This window comes from Anoplopoma fimbria, chromosome 2 (assembly GCF_027596085.1).
Source record: "Anoplopoma fimbria isolate UVic2021 breed Golden Eagle Sablefish chromosome 2, Afim_UVic_2022, whole genome shotgun sequence".
NCBI classification, from domain to species: domain Eukaryota; kingdom Metazoa; phylum Chordata; class Actinopteri; order Perciformes; family Anoplopomatidae; genus Anoplopoma; species Anoplopoma fimbria.
In genome coordinates this window covers 12,150,417-12,174,776 of record NC_072450.1, presented here as the reverse complement: position 1 = coordinate 12,174,776, position 24,360 = coordinate 12,150,417, and the positions used below count along the sequence as shown (strand labels likewise).

General features: G+C 42.0%; 1 protein-coding gene across 1 annotated transcript in view; it reads right to left on the bottom strand.

Moving 5' to 3' along the window:
• Positions 1-21,618, bottom strand: part of atosa (atos homolog A) — a 29,288-nt gene extending 7,670 nt beyond the window's left edge. Inside the window, exons 1-4 of the mRNA XM_054610386.1 lie at positions 20,895-21,618; positions 20,667-20,757; positions 1,397-1,581; positions 411-607 (exon numbers count right to left, since the gene is read on the bottom strand). Of these exons, the coding sequence (XP_054466361.1) occupies positions 411-607; positions 1,397-1,581; positions 20,667-20,697 (413 nt within the window). The 5' untranslated portion in view covers positions 20,698-20,757; positions 20,895-21,618. The remainder of the gene's footprint in view (positions 1-410; positions 608-1,396; positions 1,582-20,666; positions 20,758-20,894) is intronic.
• Positions 21,619-24,360: the final 2,742 nt, after the last annotated feature.

Here is a 24,360-nt window from a genome sequence, read left to right as displayed (position 1 = left end):
AGTGCCAAGTTTTAGATTTTCATTTTTTGCATTGTATACCTTTTTTAGCCTTCACCTTTGCATGTCTTTGGACCTAGTGGAGGATGAGACTCTTTTTTTGTACATTATAGAAACGCTAAAACCTGCACGGAATGTATTATGAATTTATTGAATACACAAACAGTGGTGATTTCACAGTTCTTGTGACGGTATATATGCTTTTTTTGGGGGCTACATTGCATTTTCTCTGGATACGGCCATTTAACTAGAAACCTTTTAACTAAACATTACCGTATTTGTTGGTAAACTACAGACTTTAAACTTAATTTTGGATAGCATTGTCTCCTTTTTATCAATATAACTGTACAACATCTCTTTTCTATCATTACCCATGTTTATATAGTAAGATCTTGTGTGTGTATCAGCCTTACTGTCTTGGAACTGGCTGCAGGGTCCATCTCTCCAGCAGCAGAGCATCTTGTTTGATGATCGGGTCGCTGATGGGGTCACTCGGGGGGCTATCGTCACCATAGCAACAGTCTGGCAGGAGCATGACCTCGATCATGATGGGGATGCTGTTCCTCCAAAGCAGGATCACCTCCGAACGGGTTCGCCTTGCCTGCCGACACTGGACACACACACCCGCAGACAAAGGTGGAGGGTTATTGTTCATTACTGAATGTCAACACCCGGACATTGAACTTTAGGGGCGAAACAGATGGGACCCAACAAAGAGCCTCAGTTAAGAGCTGAAATTCTCAGTGATTTTATTTAGGTCACATCTCAGATCACAATATTGACAAACTTTCCACCTTGTGTGGAAACACACCTACTGTGTGTGTGTGTGTGTGTGTGTGTGTGTGTGTGTGTGTGTGTGTGTGTGTGTGTGTGTGTGTGTGTGTATATATATATATATTTTTTTTTTTTACCGTATAGCACTGCAGCCGTCTAAAAGCCTTGTTCTAGTTTTTGTTTAAACTGTTTGAAAGAGGTGTTGATTCAACCTTATGGTCATTTCAAAGGCTTTAGTTTGTTGGTACTGTTGAACTAGTAGTTCTCTTGAATACCTATGTTGAATACACTTCCTGTAAGTCGTTTTGGATAAAAGCGTCTGCTAAATGACTGTAATGTAATGTAATGTAACTGTATTGTTTATTAATATGTTTTTATTACAAAGGTTGGGTGCCGAGTTCAAAGTTGGTCAAATGACAGAAAGTATACAATTATCACTTACATCTCAAAAACAACAAGCAATATGTCAAATGTGCATCCTATTTCATAAGAGGGCCTAAAATAAAATGCTCATGACTTGAATGACGCAAATGAAGCAGCATCAACCACCTCTATCTAAATGAGAATAGACCGCCCTCTGTCCACACTGGAGGTGTGGAAAGATGTGTGCGAACATTTGTGCTACCTGGGGCAGTTTGTCGCTGCACTCGTGCTTGTGAAGAGGCGGCATGGCCGACTGGGCTGGTGGACAGTGTAGCCCCTCAGTTCTGCCCTTCACGGAATATTCTGGTGTCCTTCCTTCTGTGATGAGCAAGGTCAGGAACACCAGGAACTCCTCGGGATCGTACTCGAAAAACTCCTCCGTTGCATCTAGGAAAAGGCAGAGAAACAGAGTGTCAGCAGAGCTTTTCAAATTACATCACATCTAAAACAGACAACAAGGAACCAATCGGAGGAAAGTAGCAGGTTACTTATTTGCCCTATGCAAATACAGATGAAATCAGAGAGCCACCTGTATGGGCATGATGAGCACATTTACGCCTGAATGGTTTTTACCGCAGAAGTTATGGCTTTTTAACTTGGGCTGGTGAGACGAGGGTTGCGGGGGAAGGCAGTGGATGACACAAGTTTTCCAGTTTGACTGCTTCAGAGGAATATATTTAGACCTCCCATGTCAGCTGAGCAGAAAGGTGAAGCCACACACTGCCTGCTCTCTGGCTGATACAGTAAACACACCTGCATACAAGTATAGACAATGCTGACACTGACGTCAGTCACACTCATTGACAAATGATTTACAAACAAACACTCAACTAGAACAGGAGGACAGCAAAGAACAGAAATAGTAGAGTCATGCTGCACCACCTGGTTCGCAATACATTTTTTCCAGGGTGGGGTTGGGCGGGATTAGTATCGTGACCTGGACCTCGCAGGACAGAGCGCTGAGTCAACCTTTCACCATTCAGGAACAGACTATTAATAATTAATAAGCAGGATTCTGTTAAAATCACATGGAAGCAGAAAGGAGACTAACAAGGAATACATGGCTGGTTGTCACTTTAAAATGATGGCTCATTCTGTTTGCATTATTATTCAGAATAACTCATTTTAGAGCAATTTTACACGGGACCAGATGGGGGTTGTATTATTAGGTCACCAGTCAAATGCTACTGAATTGTAGCTGTGGCTCCGGAAAAACTAAACTAACGGAATCCTGCTCTGTTTGTGTTGTAATTGAAGCTTAGAGCTAAAGCAGGGTATTTTTAGCGCAACGTTGAGGCACACGTCTTAGCGCTCTAACTCCCGTGCTCCTCCAGAGAAAACTACCAGAATCCCGCAGGAGGTCAGCTGATACACAGCAGCTCTGAGAAGCACAGCTTTCTTTCTTTACAGCACACAGGAAGAAACATCTTTGTAAAGAAGCTGTCTGCCTGCAAACTCAAGCACTCCTGCTGCCTTCAGTAAATCAGCGAATTAAACACATATTAGGTCACAACTACATGGATACCTTTTACATTTTGATCATTTTGAGGATGTCAAGTCCTCATAAAGATAGGTAGTAAATACACACACACACCCTGTCCTCCTCCCACCAGAGCCAGGCTGGCTAGAACAGAGTCCCTCTCAGCTGGCCCTGCAGAACTGTGAGCTACGAGCTGAGCTGCTGCTGCTGCTGCTGCTGCTGCTGCTGTAAGTGTGTGTGTGTGTGTGTGTGTGTGCGCGAGTGTGTGTACATATCGCAGTAGGCCAGCCAGTCACGCACATTCCTCTCAGGGAACTCCTCCTTCATGCCTTTGAGCTGCTGCTGCACGTGGAGAGAGGCGCAGTCCAACACAAAACATGAGGGAGGGAGGAGAGGGGAGGTAAGAGGGGAGGTAAGAGGGTGGGGGGGGGTGTCTGTCAGCCAGCTGTAGGCTGAATAAGCGCAGGGTGAAAGAGATGAAGGCTACATTCAGGGACAATCTCCTTTTCTTTAAGGGCTGGATTCGAAAAAGGCTTGAACAAAGGGAGCGAGAGACCAACAGGGAGAGAGGAAAAGGGAGCAAGAGGAATATAATGCATGACAAAGGTCAAGAGTCAAGGTCACAGAGTCCATCACCTTTACATTATGGTTGGCTTGAATATGCTAGATAAACAGCGGTGGGCGGTATAAAGTGGGGCCAGTTCGCTCTGGGCAAAGGTTCCGGTTTCTGGTCGTAATTGGGAATCAAGGACTCAAGGTGACGCTCCATGAAGGAGGCAAAATAGAAAGGAAGCATGGGTGGATGAAGGAAGGTGAAAGAGTGATTAAGGGAGCAGCGGAAAACAGCCTTTGTAAAGCGGTGTACTACATATAACCCCCATGAAGAAGCCCACAGAAACAGAGACCTGATTATGTGTGCATTGTTGGAGGCATTGTTGCTGCTTTCTAGGAAAGGAACCCCCTCCCCCCCAAACTCCTAGAACACACATAAGAAAGACACACATGAAGACACAGTGAATAAACAAACACGCCACCACCAAACATGTGGACCTACTGACAACACACAGACACACACACACACACACACACACACACACACACAGTACAGGACAAAGGACTAGTGATGGAGGCTTTGGTTAAGGGGCCCAGCCCATAGATGAGAGCTGTCATTCTTTAGGGCGTCGTGACTGAATGGAACATTCCTATGAAGCCTACAGACACACACATGCACACGCACACACACACACACACACACACACACACACACACACACACACACACACACACACACACACACACACACACACACACACACACACACACACACACACACACACACACACACAAAGCGCAGCCTAAATGGAAGCTAGGAGGTGATCAGGATGCAGGACAACACATAAAAGGCAGAGAGAGCAGGAGAACCTTTCCATAGAAAATGAAAAGAGAGAGCGGTGTTCAACATTCAGAGGCCCATTTACAGAACGGCGACCCAGTTTACATTATTTGTTCAACAGCTTGAAATAATCAAAACTAATAATTTGACTGTAATATGAGGTGGAGATGTGTTTTCAGCCTGACGCAGAGTCAAATCAATGGTGTCAAATATTTATTATCATTTGGGAATTTATGTAACAATCCGGGTTGTTTACCCATCATTAAGCCTCAGAAGCACGGCTCAATGTTCAATCTTGCATTTGCTTCCCCTCCTCCACCTCCCCCTCCTCCTCCCTTTCCCACTGGACCATGACCAATTCATTCCTGCCTCTCCATCTCCTTAAAATGTGAAATCTGTCTCTGATCAATCTATATTTGTACTGTTTAATTTAATGTGTGTCTGTAAGATGTATTTCCTCTCTTTCTCCAATTTGTTTATTAGCCTTCTCTGTCTGCACTGTGTGTACATCATTTAATTCAGTCTCAAACCTGTGTAAAGTCCACTGGTCCCCAATGCATTCAGTTAGAGAAGTACCATAGCAACTAATAGCACTGCTTGAGAAATGCAAACAGAAAAAAACGAAACATTTCAACACAAAAAAAACACCTAGGTTTAGGTCAACTGTTTAAATAAGAGGCCCTGCTGATACATCCTGCACAATACCGACCCAAATCCAAGTAAATACAACACAATGCAACACTGGTCCGACTCTTTTCCACGTGCATGTGACCTCTCCTCCATCTCCTGATAATGTGTGATCTGAATTATGTAACAGGTCGGATTTAGATTCAGGCGTCTTATTATTAGACCTGTGACTGCCTGCCACCAAGTGCAGCTGGAGTCCCGCCTACAGATCGGCTGGTTGGACCTGTATAGTCTCACACACACACACCTCTCAGCTCAGCTTTCTCCGTGTCCTCGGGCCAAGAGATCAGTATATAGTCATGTGGGATGGAAAAAGGCCTACAGGACGAGAGTGGATTGGTCAGCCTTGGAAGCAAACAGTGTTCAGAGTAAACACGCCGCAGTGCACACTGACACACACACTTAGGAGTGATTCATCATTACCTAAGACCTGCCAGAGAGGCAAATGAACCAACCAAACGTGTCGGTGCCTGGTCGAAATGGTTATGACAGCGATTGGGGTTCTGAAGCTTGTAATTTGAATACATGTTGCGTGGATTAAATGATCACATTTGGCATGCTGTAGCGTGTCTGTTTTAACAGAGAGACAGATGGGATGACGGACAGAAGGAGACAGAGAGAGAGAGAGAGAGAGAGAGAGAGAGAGAGAGAGAGAGAGAAGTGGGAGACACGTTCATATAAGCCGACCCATTAATCTGTGCACTGCGGGCGCACAATCACTGCATGGTTGGCCCTCTCTCTACAGCAAACGCTGCTCTGTTCTCTGTAAAAATGAACACACTCCAACATTCACACACACATTTACTCACAGCTAATTTGAATGCTGTGCATGTACCCATATGGCAACAAAAAAAAAAAAAAAAAAAAAAACACTCCCATCCTCCTCTGTTCAGCCGGTGCGGTTCACGATGCGTGTCATTTGTTTGTGACCATTTTTTCATTCAAATGAAGCAGAGAGCACAGCTTGAGTCTCGCTAGTCTTTCCTCATTAGTGAGTTTGTCTGCGTTGGGGGATGAGAGACAAAAGCCAGTGGCGGATGAGGAAAAAAATAAAAATTAAAAAAAAGAGTCCCAGATCAAGGAACAAATCATTGATGAGCTCACCTATGGCTGGGCTACTGGTTAGCATAGACTGAGCGTTACACACACACACATATAATATAAGATGTTATACTGCAGCGCAGCAACCAGGGAGAGACGAGACACACTGTAGAGGGACAGATATAGAAGGTCTACGTAGTTATTGGTAAAGATAGATGAGAAGTCTAAAGGGCAGATAGGAAACACGCACTGTTAGATGAAAAGGCAGGCAGGAAGGCAAATTAACAATGTTTCCAGTTAACGGTTTGTCAAGTTTTTTGTCAAGTTGTCAATTTCATGCAAACGTTTGCATCGGCTGAGTTGATGTCAAACCTAATCTTTCTACATGTGAAACACAAGTAAAATTGTGTGCTTAAAATTACAAGTTGTTACTGTTCTTTTGTGACAGCTGGTAAAGATGAAAACATACAAGTCTAACTTGGCAAGAGCAAAACTATACATGACCTGTCTGGCAGATAGTGGGTGACAAATGTATAACAGACTGTCTAAAGTGCCCTTTGAACTGTTCTACCACAAAGCTGAACAAATCTTGACTTGGCTGTGGGGATTTTCTTTTAAAAAAAAAAAAAAAAACCTGCTCAGGAATCAGTCAAACAAGACATACGGGAAAACACCAAGACGGATGAATACACTGAGTCCATAGGGACAAATCACTAACATAGGGTGTTCAAATTCTACTTAACTCTGTGTAAAATATCCACGCCTAATATTCAAATTAATTTAGATGTGTGACCTAAGTAAACAACTTGAAGAATGACTAGAGTGGTGCACTTGTAACTGATTTGTCCCAGTTTAAATAGGAAAACTTGCTGTGAAAGTAAACAAATAACTGTCCACAGCTTCTGATGAGCAAGGCACTAAAGCCCCTAACTGCTCCAATGGGGCTGAGTCCATTTTCTAAGATGAATAAATAATAAAAAACTAAGAGTACAAAGGTCTGTGTAACTGGACCAATTCCTTAATGAAAAACAACTCAGCATGGACACCAGAGGATCTTTAAGATTTTAGACTTGCTCTGTGTTTTAAATCATTTGATATGATTTAAGACATTTACATTTTCTTTTCTGGGTCCTGCAGACTCTAGATAGCCAGCCTGCCTGGAGGCTGTGTGTTTAAGGCATTTTCCAGTTAGCTTCAAAGCAGCAGTCTGCTGAGGTGTGTCGGCTTAACACACAATGATATCTAGCTCCTTCTGAATGGAAATAACAGTGGAGGTTCAAGGCTCCTTCCCGTGTGAAAATCCTCCATTCTGATCAGGTACAGCACCGGATGTTTCCGATGGGAAACAACTCAGAGCAAAAGCTTCTTTTCTGCACTAGCACATTGCAAAATTGTGATGTTGTAGTAGCCTGACCTTGGAACATGCATGGACATGTACATATGTAAATGTGCCTATAGGTGCATGTGTGGTTGAACAGGGCTGTGTGATATTGGAACTGACATTTCAAATCATACCTCTATGCAAAATCCTCTAACTAGTCTGCCATATTTGCATTGGCAGGAATCTCAGCTCCAACAAACAAAGCAGTTCTAATTTCTCCCCGAAGTTGCTCAACACCTGACATGATCGAGTTCATCTCTTGAACTGTGCACAAGTAGAGGGAGCACAAACTGAAACAAATCTAACTTTAACACCAGTTCTTATTATTATTCTGTTGCGTGGGGATTTATGTACGTTTCTTCATACGGTTTTGTTTTAATTGGAGCACCATTACAAAGTGTGTAATGGTATTTGTCTAGTTATCCTAGGCTCAGGAAGATTACAGGGGCAATATTGTTTGTATTTTCAAATGGTTTCCCTGTAGATAGTGAGGCAAAATTACAGTTTCAATTATAAGTGAGAGATTTGACATTCTCATTAAGAAATGTGCAGCCCTAACACACACACACACACACACCCACAAGCATATGTACATACACACAGCTGCACTTCTATCATTGACACGTAGATGCAGAATGGGAGACACTGACAGTTCCTCCATGCCAAATCTCTATACTGCAGCCCCCGGTAAGATAAATATAGACACAACTTGGTAACTCATTTTCTGTTTCTACCTCTCTCTCTCTCTCTCTCTCTCTCTCTGATTTTTAAAGGGCAGCTTCTTTCAATCAGTTATTTGATGACTTTGTGCTGCTGTCTGCCATCAGCGCCCGTGTTAAAATGAGCTAATGCGGTGAAGGCCTGGAGTCATACACTATGGAACGATAACAATAATTGCAATTGCAGCTTGATTGCTGACACATATGCCATAGTTGGTTCCTTTGATTTCTATAGTCTATAGTTAGTGGGCTAAGTTAACCCTTTAAGTACCACATTATTCCCAAATCATAGCACAAATAGCTAATGAAATATTTGGAATTAACAAAAGGAGCTACCTTAAAAATCCACCTGGCTGGACTTTTTAAAGGCAGCATGTAGTCCACTATGTAGCTATCCCAAGACTTTGGAAGCACACAGCCAGTTTAAAGTTCTCAAATGCACTGGTGGCAAAGCAGGTGGCAGATTGGAAGTGTCAGCAGCTCTGTCCACTGCTTTTCACCACCATGGGAATTGTTTGCAATGCTGTCTTTTTCTGTTCCACAGCCAGTTCTGCAGTCTGCAGACTATATTTGGAGACCAGCTGGTCTGCAAGGCCAACTTAACTGCATCTCCTTTTCTCTATCTGGAGGATTTCAACTGATTGCTTTTATTTTTCTGAAATGATGTGTCCCTGACAAACTCTCAATTTCTATGAGCACTTCACAACAAATTGGCAAGACAGTATAACTTACAGGCCTAAAGAGGAGCGAGAAGTCTCACACTCAGTATGTACTGCATGAATCCATGCACTCTATGTATGTGAGCGTGTGAACGTATGTGGTACCCTATAGCACCATCTGGTATACAGAGCCGCCAACTTTATAACGTTCTGAGAAGTCACGGACATTACCTCATCTGCTATTCAGGACAAGTTATGCTTATGTAACACTGTTTACAGATATTCTGTCTAGCATTTTGCTAGTTAACACGACATGTTGTACTTGAGTCAAAGCACCCCGAAACATACGGATACACAAGTGCTTTGAGTGGAAGCATAGTGTTTGTGCTTTTTTAGATTTCATGCTAAAATGCAGTGCTCTATACCAGCCGATCTTCAATTATGACATTACAACTCAAGTGCCCATTCTGATAGCTCCGAGGTAAAGGTGGCTACTGTTTAGTCTTTTCATGTTCCTCATAATGGTGTTACCATTATGACGACAGACCGAGGAGTCTATTTTTGTAGTCTAGCGATGGTGTTGTCGTGACTTAAAGCATACTGTGTCTTCACTTCCCACGTTGAAAACATGTAGACAGGCAAGTGACTCCTTGAATAAATAAATTGTTGTTGATTATGTTCAGCTGATATATTTTTAGGGGGCAGATGGTCACCAGCTAAACATATGAAGGCTAATGTTATATCTGATATCAAAATCTGGTGTATTTTCAGCAGCTATAGACCTAGACATTTTAGATCACTTCAAAATAAAAAACAGTTGATACTTTGCTCAGTACATGTACAGTATTATCCCCCCATAAGCCAATGCAATAGTACAAGAGTTATAGTATACTATCAATATGCAAGCAGTAGGATTTAAGACACAAATATTTCAGCCCCAGTGGCAAAGCACAACAGCATCACTTGTCCTTTTAAAATACCAATATATAAGCAACATAAAAGGAGTTGACGCAGTCAAAGGAAAAAGGTATACCTCAGTCCCTTCTCTTTATCTCTCGATCAAAACTGTTGAAACAGGAGGGTGGGGGGGGGGGGGGGTGGGGGGTGTTACCGGGGCAACGGAGACATTGTCTTAAACAATCCCGTCACGGTGATTGAAGAGTGTCTGCGTGCAGGAATGGGCTGCTCTTTGTATGTGACAGTGAGCTGCAGCTTGTCAAGAGAAGTGTTTGAAGACAAATTAATGTTCCTGTTATGCTCTGTTAGTTAGTTAGTTAGTTAGTTAGTTAGTGTGAGTGTGAGTGTGAGTGTGGGTGTGTGAGTGTGTGTTTGTCCTTGTGCTTATGTGTTTGTTTATGTTTATAACTTACTTTTTACTTTCATTGTGTGTGTGTGATGGGGCTATCCTTGAAATAAAGAAATAAAAGAAAATAAAGTATGAGTGTGTGTGTGTGTGTGTGTGTGTGTGTGTGTGTGTGTGTGTGTGTGTGACGCACACTCTGTATACAGCATATGCCTTTGTTATAGCGTGTTGGTTGTGCTCTGCTTGTATACCATGTCCTTTCTTTGTACACAGAGACTGCCTGTTGTGTGTCCATAAGCTGTTTCTGTGATCATACTGGCTGTGCGGGTGTGTTGAGCTCTGTCCGTGTAGGCGTGTATGTTATCGTAAGTGTGTCTCAGTGTTTATGTCACTCTTGTCTCTTTTGTTCTTCCTTTCCGTGGCAAATTATTACAATTGTAATAACAGGATCAGCTGTGTTTCCATTTCATTTTTCTAACATGTCACTGCCAGCTCACCTTTCCTGTTTTTGTCTGCCTTTTGTTACAATATAAAAAAAAAATACTGGAAGTGGTGGTGAAGTCTGCCAAGATAATGGCATGTTTTTGCCAGAATAATTTTAAGAACGGTAAGGATCACTGGTAAGGAAGAGCTGATCCAGATCCAGTTGGATGTGCTGAAATTAAAACACATTTGTTTTAAATTACTGCTTAAAGGCCTGGGGGTCTCATTTATAACCATTGAGTGCACACAAAACAGGGTCTGAAAGAGGCGTTCACCATTTCCCACGCAAACGTTGGTGGTGAATTAAAGCCGGATTGTAGAAATTGCGCTTCATATCACACGTCAATTTGCACTTATATATTATCTTTATCATAAACAGTCAAACCAGCAGTGTTATTTGTGCTTGTGCTAGTGAGCCATAACTATAAGCACATTTCAATTAATTAATAGAGCAACCAACACAAACTTTAAATCAAATTTTGCTTAATATTTCATTGGAGCGCAAAGGAGAGACCGAACTACCGACAGTCGTAGTCAGCTGTGGAGCAGCTGGTGAAATTTAATTAAATGAACCCCGGTGACCCTGATGTTTTAAAGTCTACTTTAGAGTTGACTATCAGCATGTATTATCAATAAAAACTTAGGCCCTTGTTTGTCAACCATAACTTAGCACCAGAAAGTTTTGTCAGGGTTTCCAACAACACGTGCTTGTCTGGCCTTTTGTCAAACGTTTCCAGTTTCCTCCCACTTCATTAAGTGAAACCTTTCTTCAAATCTATGGAAATAGGATCTTTGATGTGTGTGTGTGTGTGTGTGTGTGTGTGTGTGTGTGTGTGTGTGTGTGTGTGTGCGTGTGCGTGCGTGCGTGCCTCCCACTCTGCAACACAAAGGGGCAGATTCACAGCTCACGTAGCAACAAGCCCTGATTGGCTGAGAGGCCAGTGAGTACAGTTCCAGCTGAGGAGAACCCTTCTTCTGTAACTCAGCTGCTGTTAATTCTCCCACTGCCAAAAAAACAAACACACACTCGACCTAGACAGACACACCACCATGCTCCTCGCTCTGACACACATCTGCAGCCATAAAGAAAGCTGTTGTTTAGCAGTTGAGCAACTAGCACTATATTGAAGTCACATGGTAAACAAGTTTTGAGCCTCTGGAAAAAAAACTTTTCATCATGAGGCATACGCACTTGACCGACAAAACTCATCTCAGCTGAAGTGGAAACAAGTCATTTTAAAGGCTCTGTCCGACCTAGGACCTGCTTTTAGAGAGAGCATCCATGTGCTATGTCTATCAATTTGTCCTTCTTTCACGTAGTTTGCACAAATCCCCACTAAAACCACTTGTGCTGTTCAGCTCTCTTACATTATTAGGTCGGTTCTGTATAATGAAAGCGCCAGAAACAATGGTGACCTATCACGGTTAGGTAACGGGGGCTGACGGAGTCCCGGATTATATTGAAACCACTGACTCAGCCTGCTGGTTTAAGTGAGAAGCACGCCTTTAATCAAACTGGTTGTAACATTTGATTCAGATGAAAACCTGCATACTCTCTGCCAGCTACTGAACACAAAAGGCGTAAATCAAAACTCTCAGACCTGCTGAGACATTCTAGGATAGGAATAACTTACAGCATGCTCTCTTCAACTTCAACAACCATAGCAACCGCAGTCCTCGAGTAAGGTACTTAAAGCCCCTATTATTCAGATGAGTTGCCTGGTGGCTAAAGGAGGAAGATTTGTCGCACTGGGCAGGTCCAAGGTGCAAAAGCATTTGGCTGAGTAAATGTCAAGCAGAGAAAAGCTGGAAAGTTTGGTATGTGCTGTAAACTTTCAAGCGATTTTTAAAAAGTATCCATGAATACGTAATGAGGTAGGCATACATGTGGCTAAAGAGGACTTGAGTGCATGTGTGACATTTACTTGTTCATAAGGATTCATCACACCTCTCTCTCCTAATCTTCCTCTAATCTTTCCTTAAATACCAGAAAGAGATCTTTAGAGGGACCTAAGGGTTGTTGTTCCCTCCACAGTGCCCCTTTTGACTTTCCTGCTTAATCTAGCCTTAACAATGTACACTACAGTTACAAACTTTCACATTTTCATTTGATAGAAAAGTAGTGAAAGCTAATCCCAATAGTATTGGCAAGAAGGTAAAAACAATATCAAGATTTATTTATTAGAATGAAAATGTTGAAGATGATAACTTCACCCTCCGAAATAATGTTCTGGAAACATACTACCGTTTACTCTGTAGGCCACTTAAATTAACTGTGTGCATAGGCAAAGTCTCCTTGACCAATTCGCATTTCCCAATATGGCAACATCTGACACTCAATCTTTCCTAGAGCGGTTTAAATTTCAGTAAGCTAACTGTTGCTATCTACAGGACACTAGGGCAGTGGGACAAACCGGCCTCTCTCTGTAACCAAAAGCCACCGTGTCCGACGTGAATGCACAGGCATTTGACCTCCCCTGTGCTGCCGATGCCAATTTCTAGAAAGGGGGAGTCCAAATTGAGCAACCCGAGCAGCGTAGCTCCAAGGGGCCACACGAAAAGTGTGTCAGTCGTGGCACAGGCCGATCGAAGGGCCTGGTGACTGGATTTAACCGCTTCTGACAAAGAAGCACAAGGACAAAGTCTTGACGAGCCGATAAAAAAACCTTGTACTGAATGATTCATCTGCCACAAAAGGCCATCAAACAGCTCTTGTTCACCTTCTCTCCTTCTGGGTGCCTCTAACCTTTCAATAGTATATTATATTTCACGTATTTATCATTTAAAAACGTCCTTTTGTAAGGGCTTGTTAAGCTCGAAGTTACAACTCCTTAACTTCTAAATTCAAAAACAGCATTCATTAACAGCATGTTTCCACATCAACAAAAAATATATAAAACCCTAACCATTAAAAAAAACGCTGAGTAAAAGGGGAAAAAAAAAAAGATGGTTAAACTGGGTTAACAGGAGAGACTGACTGGCAGCTGGTTTGCTGAGGATGAAGCAATACTGGGGGGTGAAAGGGGAATCGCCTCACTAAACATTGAGGCTTGTTGGCCTTGAAAACGATGAGATGAGACAACGGAGAAAAAGGACAGGGGATAGTTGGGATGAGTCTCAAATGAAGTTAACCTCACACTCTTGTTAATAAACAATGTGCTTAACGTCTCCAGGATGAGGCCCTGAGGTACTCTCTGAAACCAGGACTGGGAGTTTGTGTACGTGTTAACATGATTGTATTACATTAAAGGAATATATCCCTTTGGAGATAGATCAATTAGAGCTCCATGGTTATTAATGCTTCTTGATTAAATCAGTATCAGTAATAATTCCCAGAGTGAATGCACAGATGGATATAGGCCGTAGGAGACATGTCTCAGATTCTTCAGTCCAGCTTTCTTTCCTTTCTTGTTCTATCTTCATGCAGTTATCAGACATTTAAATTCCTAATAAGTCACTATGATCCTTTAGTACTAGACCACAACCGCACATTGTCAGCCTTGGGAACACAGAAACCTGAGAGGTGTGCGCCGTGTGTCCGTCTGGTGCATGAACCTGATTTTAAGTGCCGGCTTGCATGCCACTCTTTGCAACCGAAGATGTCTGGTGTCTGGTGACAGACCTTAAAAGATGAAAAGGTGTCAACGCTCTTCAAAGTTAATCTAGACTGTCTGTCAATATCAACGTTAGCCAGTTGAAGGAAATCAGCGACTGACGGGGAAACTAGTTTCTTTATTTCCTCATTTATTTAAGAGAAATTCCTTTGTGTGTTTGAGATAGAAAGTCAACCAAGCTCTATTTCTGTCAATATGCATTTTTGTCAGGATATTATCAGCAGGTAGTGGAGGTGGAGGTGGAGGTGTTAAGTGCTGAGGTGTTACAGTAGCTGAAATCCATGCAACGTTACTCAGAGGACAAAAGAGAAAAAGAAAGGAGGGGAGATGAAGATATGATAAGGTAGAAAACGACCAGTGTGATGAGGGGTGACAAAGTTGATTCACTACAAGGTCATAGAGAAACAAAATTGCCTATACAAGGTCTTCCTCTCTTACAAAATCTTGCAGAATAACAATAATCACACATTCCCCCCTAACATAATTATGTATAAATACCGCTGAGTGTAACAAGAAGCTGTTATTATGGTTTCTAGGTTATAAAAATAACAGTCATGGTGGAAGGGAGCGTGACAAAGAATTACTCACAACATTCGTGCCAGGCATGAGCACGTGAATGTTTTTTTTAGTATGTGGTGCTGAGCAAAGCGTGCTAGTCCCACAGAGTGTGCACTGATCTATTTATGTCACATCAGAGATTAATGCTAGAGTACAAGAAAGGATGCGATACGGATGACACTGGGGCTGCAACTAATGATTATACCTGCTGTCTAAAATATGGTTATTTTCTTGATTCTATAATTAGTCAGTTGGGCTATGAAATGTCAGAAAATGGTGAAAAATGTTCCAGAGATAACATCCAAAAAGGAATTGTTTGGTCCACAGCTCAAATATATTTAGTTTACGGTCATAAAAGATTAAAGAAAGCAGAAAATACTAACATTTGAAAAGCTGGAACCTTTTTTTTCTCCAAATGAGTAACTTAAACCGATTAACTGATTATCAAAATAGTTTGACATTCATTTAATAGTTTACAACCAGATTAATTGCTGGATCTTTAGAAGACATCAGGAAATAATAGTCCATGGAGACAAAGTCTCTAAACTACAAGTTAGTACTTTTTAGCAACTTCATTCACACCCTCGGATGAAGAAGAGTGGCGGCTGTGGCGTAGTGGAGAGCAAGGTAGTTCTCCAATCAGAGGATCGGTGGTTCGATACCCGGCTTCAGCAGTCGATGTGTCCTTGGGCAAGACACTTAACCCCAAGTTGCTCCCGAAGGCTTGCCATCGGTGTGGACTGGATGTTGCATGAATGTTAGTTAGAGTCTGATGGTGGCACCTTGCATGGTAGCCTGTCATCAGTGTGTGAATGGGTGAATGATATGTAATATACTACTGATTGTAAGTCGCTTTGGATAAAAGCGTCTGCTAAATGACTGTAATGTAATAATGTAATGTAAAGAGACTTAACCAAAGATAAACGTAATATGGCAAAGACAGACATAAATAAAGAACCAAAAATACACAGAAAAAGACGCAGACATCATCAACACCAACACCCCTACCAGGATAAAACCACCAGGTCCAGATGGCTCTTCCTGTTCCTGCGGAGGTGGCTGCTGGTTGGCTATGAGGAGCCACAGGGGCGGGAGGATGTGACGAACACACCAGCAATGACATCACTGGCTCAGTAGCACCCTGGCAGCTGAAATGCATCCCATGCTGCTACTTTCAGCTTTAACCAGTCCAGTACTGGTTAAAGTCTGGGTGGTGTATTTCTGTATGTCCGTACAGCATGTTAACACTGAGCCTTAGTACAGAGTAGCTGGACTAAATGTGTACACCTGCTTTTTATATAAGCGTGTGCAGCTAATTTTGATTTTGGTGAGTTTAAGCATTAAGCCTAAATACATATACACACACATATATTTAGAAAAAAGTAAGTTTAATGAAATCTTAAGTAAAGAGGTCAAAATGAAACACCAAAGTATGGTTTACACAATTGTACTACCTTGTCATTTGCACGTGCCTTCATACATATTTATATATATATAAGGTTGGTGTGCTAGATAAAATGTTCCAGCATTATGTAAGAGCATTGCCGGACTGGGAGGATTGGGCGCCCAATCCCATATAGTGACTAGTCAAGGCTAGGCTACTTACAGTCAAACCTGTCACAACAGCATTGATTGAGGCCGATTACTCCGGGGGCCTGGATAGTAATTCACAGCTGAATGCCTACCCAGTATTGGTATTCATTGCGAAAGGCAGCTCTGAACCTGGCTGTACAATGGTGAGTCCAATATCCATGTTCAGTGCAGCTGGGTCAGCAAATAGCAGTGGTGCTGTGTTTAAAAGGCAATATGGTGACTTAAATTAGTGGATGTAACATTGTTTATGCATAAAAAGGAATATCTTTAGATGAGAAGAATTATTAATAAATATAACTAAATAAATGTCAATCAAATTACAATGACTTTTAATGTATCTGTTTCTGGTGTGTTGTGTTTAATTTCTAATTGTCATACATAAAAAAAAAAACATGTTTTTTTCAAAATGAAAAAAAAAAAAAACAGCAACTCCAACCAGTCTAGTTTTGATTTAGTAAAAAACCTTGAGAACAGAGAATCAGTATATAACGTATTTGAACAAGACAGGGGGGGAGTGATAGGAATGGACTCCTACTGTGTGAGTGAAGTAAAACAGTAGAGAGCACCTGTTATGGCTGCCTCCTGCTATGGGGCAAATCACTGACGAGGACAAAGGCAAAGACAACACAGGAGTAGACAGGTGCTGTACGGGACAACTGTGTATGTCCCTCTGGTTTATCTGGGTCTAAGTAACAGTGTATACTCATTGGCGGAGGTGGGGGGATACACATAAAACACTAGGTCTTATGGCATGTTGTTGTTTAAAATATGGCCATTTAATCAAATTGTAACCATGCAGCAGCACACTTGTTGTCAAAAGGACACAACACGTAGAAATTCAGTAAAATTAGAAATCTCTGCATGCACAGAGCATTCTCCAATCACGAGTGGAGCCCAAACTACAGCCAACACTACTGCACTGTCTGAGCCAAACGGCTACATACTTTCAGGATAGTTTTTGATTATATGGAGTGAATATTTTAAATGTTTTATATTTCAGGTAACCAGCAGATAGTAGCCTAAATCAAGGTACCAAGGTTACAACATGTATGTATGCAACATTGAGGAGTTTGAATTAATCTATTTTCTTTTATTATTTTATTGTAAAACATTTATTTTATAAATCAGTTGTTCACTTTAAACCCATAGTTTGCACACAGCCCACACTGTTGGCTCAAATATTCAAAGTACCTTTACCCATTAGGTTACTGGCTAGGTAGCTAACTCACCACAGGGCCCATTTCACAATGTAAGTATTACAAATAAATGGATTTGTTTGGCAAATTAATGAATTATGTCTTCTTATGATATGGCAAAAAGTTAGTTTGTACCTGCATATGTGAGAGTAAATACAGCCTGGGCAGACAACCCCTATATTTCCATTTTATACCTGCTATTTTCCATTAATTCTGATAAATTGGCAACTAATTCCTGTTAATTCCCAAGGAAATGGAATATTCTTGGAGCAACTCTAGGCCGGGACATCTCAGGGCAGCTGTAATCTGGCTGAGTACACAGCAGAAGGCAGGCAGGCAGTGGAGTCAGTTGGGTGAGGGGGGGGTGGGTGGACTCATATTTAACTCCTCCTTAAGGGACTAATGACTTTAAACAGGAAGCACCACCATACAAAAACACAACATAACATCACAGAGAGCAGGAGAACAGCGCAGAGGCTTGCCAGCTGACTGAGTCTTTCCAACATGACTAGGTCAAAAGTCATCTCTCTGTATAATGTTTAATGTGTGTGTGAAAGACAGAGAAGGAGAGCTGTGGTCGAGGGCATAAAGGAGGAAGCATTCTTAGCTCTTTGTTCATACGTTTCACCATATGACCTCATGCTGCCATCAAATACAAAGTCTTTTACTTGTAATGTCCCTTTAGTGTTTTTGTTGAGAAGAAGACAAGAGTTGAGGGAAAACAGCCTATTTTTAATGGCATAAATTCAGCTGTGGTATTTTAATCTATTTTTGTCATTCTGCATGTGGAGATGGGAACGAACTCAAACTAAATTATGTCTCTAAGGATACAAATAAAACTCAGCGTTACCACACTTCAGCTGAAACGGTTTGAAACCCGATATGGCAAGCAGTGTTCTCCCTGACTGGTGTAAACAGGTCGAGAGTTTTCCATAGCTGCTCTTTACGGGAACCTGTAAAAGCTGTCAGTTGAGCCACATGGTTCAACGGTACAGCGCTTATAAACCAATGGCGATGGGTTGGCGTACTCTCTGCCACACTCGCTGTCTCCTCACACCCGCATGTACTCACTCACTCACTCACTCACGCCATCCTGACTCACAGCTAAACTCGCAGAAAAACAAGGGGGTCAGATGACTCGGGTTAGGCCCCCTTGAGCAGAACACAAGTGCTCCTCTTCTACCTTTATAACAAAAGCATGGCTCACAAAGAGTCGCTGCATGAACATGAAGAAATCTCTGCTCATGTGAAGTCCTAATTCTTTGTTTTCATCAGCGGCTGAGTCAGTCTAGACTGTTGCTGCTCTTTTCTCTGGTTACCAATTGTGATTCCAGTTCCCTTTTTTGTTTTTCAGTTTTATATACACTTTACATAATCGTACCAATTCGTCCATGTCTAAGATAATATAAGGCTGTAACGAGACATCACTACTAACGCGTATGTGGCAACATCTAACATTTAAAAGACATCTTACTGCTTATCAAGGTCAACATGAGCACAAATAGATTCAATATGTTCAGATTTAAGCATCGCCAGTTCCCATAGTCCCTTCTCGAGGCGTTAAAAGTGGAACAAAAGCCAAGGTATGTTGTGGCACTGCCTGAATACATCGCCTCATCACGCGACCAAAGCTTTGGCTTGACCTTCACACCCACCTGATCAGGAGGTCATAGCCTATGACACTTGTTGCAGGAGTTTCCTTGTAAGACGCACATGTCTGGACTTGTTTACCTTTCCCCTTCAAACTTAATATAGCCGGAATCACAGCTGTGAAACGGCCTGCTTGGCGCTCAGTTGGACTTTGCTGTGGTCAAAGCCACTCAGTCAACATCCTCTGTCACCATTGGGACCTGTTTCTTCGAGACAATAGAAGGGCGACGTGTGGGAGAACTCTGGTATCTCCACCACAGGAACAAAAATGGAGCATGTACCAAATAACAATAGAGCCATCGTGTCTGCCAGTCAAACAGGGAGCCACTGCTGTAGATCAGCTTCTACTGGCACACGCTTTCAAAAATAAGAACACGACAGTGAGTGAGCAAACCTGCCATGGTGACAATCCAGCAAGGGTGAGGAACGGACTCGCTGTCGTGATGGCCAACTCCTATCTGTCTTATGTGGCTGCTCCACGGCAGGCATACTGAGTATTTGTTTGGAAAATCATCTCAATATCCCCCAATTCAAGTCATCAACCAACCCAAACTACAACATGCGACAGAAGTGTTGCTGTTCACAGCTGACCCGGCATGCTGTGCTGCATTATTAGTCTATAATTACACCGTACACTGTGTCAGTCAGTGTGCCCTTTATGCTAGCCAGTCACATCACACAGATGTCTGGGTCAGTCAAGGGACGGCAAGGCAAGCGTAGGGTTAAAGTCTAGGCCCATATAGGGCCCATGTTTGCTGTGCCTTGTGGGAGTCCCGTTACCAGCATATTGTGCTCTAAAGGAAGATCCCACTCAGGCCAGTCAGCAGAAGGACTGCAGTTGCATAACCCATGCACAAAAACACAGACTATCCCTGATTGACTGCAGCTAATCTCATCATGACAAAGAACAATGGCCCTTCACTGCTTCCAAGTATGGTGCTATTGTGTTGTTGACAACTGATCAAGTCAGCTGTTACCCTGGATCACAAACAACCGTGTACACTCAACTAGAAAATGAGCGATATCTTGGTCAGCTAAGGAGCTTAAACAACACCTAATGTGAATTGTGTCAAGGCACGGATAAAAAAAAAAAAGTACGGATTGTGAAATGCCCTTTATAAATGAATACAATAATACAATTAACATAAACACATTGAAACAAACAAGGGTGTCCCCTCTGTCCCTGTTTTACCTCTCGCTGCAGACACGCCGACATGTAAACAGGTTGCAGAGCATACGGCAGGAGCCTGATTTCCACAACAGGGTGGGTGTCAAGAGCACTTTGCAGCAGCCTCGTGCAAGAGACTGTCAAAACAAGAGCTCCTGGGAAAGGGAACAGCCTTTGCTAGGAGTGGATCTTGCAGGTTATATGTTGACGCAGATATAACAGAGAGGAAAAAAACAAAAAACAGCTGACATTTGTGTCAACATGCTAAACCAGAGCAACAAATGGATGTTGTGTGTACATGTCCTCATTGACAGGGGGTCAGGCTTTGTTAATTCTCATAACCAGTGACCAGGATGACCAGCTGTTACGCAATCCCCTGGCCTGGTTCCTCTCTCAGGGTGATGGGTACAGTCAGTCCACTAAAATGTGGAAATGCACAGCATGCCCACACATTGACCACCCTACATATATGTGTGTGTGTGTGTGTGTGTGTGTGTGTGTGTGTGTGTGTGTGTGTGTGTGTGTGTGTTCATGGTGCTCCACATACCTCTCTCCGACTTCATGTTGTCCAGTGTCATCAGGTAGCCTTCAGGGTCTTCTCAGTCGTCACCTCCTTCTCTATCACACACCGCCTTTTGCTGCAACACACCAAACCGTGGTGGATATCAGCCTCTGTGTGTGTGTGTGTGTGTGTGTGTGTGTGTGTGTGTGTGTGTGTGTGTGTGTGTGTGTGTGTGTATGTGTGTGTGTGTGTGTGGTGTCAGCTGCCCCCCACCTTTTATCCAACGACAAAGCATCGCTTTGTTAGCATGCTACTGTAAGCCTCCATCGAGGAGGAGGGGGCGCACTGTATGCTCCACAGCTGACGAGCACAAAGACAGCTGATCGCCACAGTCACAGGGAGCGTGAATGGCGTTGTCAGTCGACTAATCGATCGGGCTGGTGGTAGTTTAACTAGCAGGCTGACTACTCTCACAGCTCGTCTCAAATTCCACCACCTGAGCCACAGTTACGTCGCGATGCATTTCTGTCTGTCTGTGTGTGTGTGTCTCCCCCACCACCTCCTCCTCCTCCTCCTCTTCCTCCCTCCTCTCTCGACTCTGCCACAACGACGGGTTTTTTTTTTTTTTTTTGCAGCCGCAGTTAACAAACTTAACTTATAACTCAGCTGGTAAACACCGATCTGTGTGCATGTGTCTCCTGCTAGGACGCATTCAGTGCATCCTTCCCATCCCCAGCCTGTCGAGCAGTCGCCATCTATTCGACGCTAGAAACGCCACCTGTGCTGACTTCCTTTCGCGATCGTCATTAAAAAAAAACTTTTTTTTTGTTTTTGTTTTTCTCTCGAACTAACAAACAAATAAGCAAAGGCGCGCGTTTACTACTAGAACGTGACGGCTGACAGACTAGTTTAGTTTAGTTTAGAAGACGGAGGCTCGACGCTGGTTGTTGGTTCAGATGAAAAGGAGCAGTGGATCCTCCTGGTCGTGATGCTTACAGTCTGCTGCCTCTCTCTCTCTCTCTCTCTCTCTCTCTCTCTCTCTCTCTCTCTCTCTCTCTCTCTCTCTCTCTCTCTCTCTCTCTCTCTCTCTTGTCAAAACAGATCAGCGCAGCTCTGGTCACGTGTCCCAACAACAGCCTCTGTCGTCACTTCCGCCCCTCGGCCAGGCCAGCCTCGCATGAACTCGCAGCCATAGCAACCGCAAAGTTAGAAGTGGTACCAACACTTCAAAACTTGTGAGACTCATTGTCATGCTGTGTCTGATGATAACAGACTTGTAAATAATTATAATAATAATTAAAAAAAACAAAAAAACTCGACCCTTAATATGTGTATTTTCTGTTACATGTATTGACAAACAGCACACACAAGAGCTGGGCTGATCTCTGCGCGCTGATTGGTCAGTGGAATTCGGTGCGCGTTCACGTGCACATGTGAGGGTTCGTTTTTTCCCGTCGTGAACATTTTGTTCTGGCTTGCTTTGGCTTATATACGACGACAAAGATCGTGTGTGTTCAAGGCAATGCTGCTGTAGGTTGTAGTTCAAAGTCTTAACTGGGAAATGCATTTGATTTTAACTTTTGTTTCTTTTTTTATTTCTAAAATGAATTAATCCTTTTGTTTGTGTACATCATTGAAGTAACCTGATGTTTATGTTGGTTCCTTGTTATGTTGTTGAACAAAATAATGCTATGTCTTGTATGTTGTATTAATAATAACACTAGTAATAATGATAATAATAATAATAATAATAATAATAATAATAATAAAGAAGAAGAATAAGAAGAAGAAGAAGAAGAAGGTAATATTAAACAGAAAAAGCTACGAGTTGTTAGGTACAAGCTAAAACATTTGAAACCATGTCAAGCCAATATTGAGCTAACCAGAAAAGTTATACATGATACCTATGTTTAAGCAAAGTACATATAAGCATTAGCATTAGGTAAGGTTAAAAATAAAAATTGTATCTACAACCAGTGGTTCTGCTCATTTCTCAAACTAAATGCAGGATGTGTCCCATTGTCATTTTGGCACAGTTAAATAAAGGACAGAGGGAGAGCTCTTTGTTTTTATCTTTGTTCTGAACCTCTTGGAACAAAGGCAAAGGCCAGAATGAGGACACTACAATCTGCTTCTCAAATCTGTTTGGCAGCTGGAGTGGGTTTTTGTGTGTTATTGGTGTTTGTGACACACAGATATACTCTAGAGTGGAAGAAATATTGATATAAAATGTTGGATAGACTTCTGACAGAGTTTATTGAAGAGGCTATAAACTATTTTCATCACAGGGGTCAAAATGACAAAAAAAGAATGTCTGCCAGACTATTTGCTGTGAGTCTATTCAATTTTAAATTGACTGAGTTGTCCTTTGTTTCTGATAACAGAGACGAGTGACCCAGAGAATGTAGGGTCATAACAATGCAAACATCTACCAGTTGATGATGGACATTTATCTGGCAAGGGAGTAAAGTTTACAATGTAAGTCTACTGACACTAAAATGATTTTTAAGTGAAAAAGTCACCTGGTGTTTAACATTGTAGTTCCTACAGGAAATGAGGCCTAATCTGCCAGAACCTGCATTTGTGCATTTCTCAAAACCAACTCTAATAATAAACCATGTTGTGTCCTTTCAAAGGGTGTTGTCTGGGATGTTGGGTGGTTGTTGGCAGTGGCCAGGTGTTAAAGATTATTTGTCAGAGCCATTGTTCAGTTGTTCTCAAGGTGTGTTTATAACAATATTGACAGCAGACCAACATGAGATGCAATTGGAATTCTACAATAAATATTAATTCACATATATTTCTATGTATGGTGTATGGTGAAGATCAGCCACTTTGCGTTTGCACTGGAGCCCAAACTGTAATTTTGTTCTGTTTAACTGTAGGTCTTAAATAGGCTAATCGCAGCGAAACCTGGAATAAAGAGGTGTATTATTTTTAAGGTGTGTGAACCTTGTGGTTTGTAATAAACGCCTGCAACACATTTAGGGTTTCAGTTAATGTGATGATGTCATTAATCCTGGAGCTCACAGTAGCAACCCCTAAACAAAACAAACAAAGTGGTAGCAACCCTTAGAGAGCTATGACACCCTTGCTGATTTAAAGAGGTATAGGAACATTTTCAGATACACCACTGGAAGATCTGCATTGATGTAAAGCTCATTTGGATTAAATGTCTGCATACATAGTGCTGTGTGTTCAGTGTAATTTAACCAAATATCATTTCAAGTATGGATGCTCTGATTTCAAATGTGTGGAGACAGTTATATCTGTTTGTAGATATACATTTTACTCTCAACAATTATTAGAATTTGGGGATAAAATGATCTTCCTTTTGTGTGATTTGTTTATTGTGAATGTAAACAAAGAATCTCCTGAGTTGAGAAAATTCCATGTCATAGCCCCATCTACTGGCATCATACAAGTAATGCAGCAAGTAAAAAGGAAAAAATACTACAATAGTAATATTAATTGTAACATAGATCTTTCTCTACTAAAATAAAAATGAGAAATGAGCAGAGGGAAAGAAGAGAGCAGAGGAAGGGTTACCGCAACATCTCCAGTGACTGAAAGACAAATGTTGTAAAAATAGGAGTCCACCTGAGGTGAAAGAGGGCAGACATGTAGCCAGGTGCTGGGTCTCCCTTGGGTCACTGTCCTGTGATTCATCCATCTTCATTTGTGACATGTACGTTCACAAATAAAAATGTGTCCTTCATCCATGTGGCACACTGCTGTA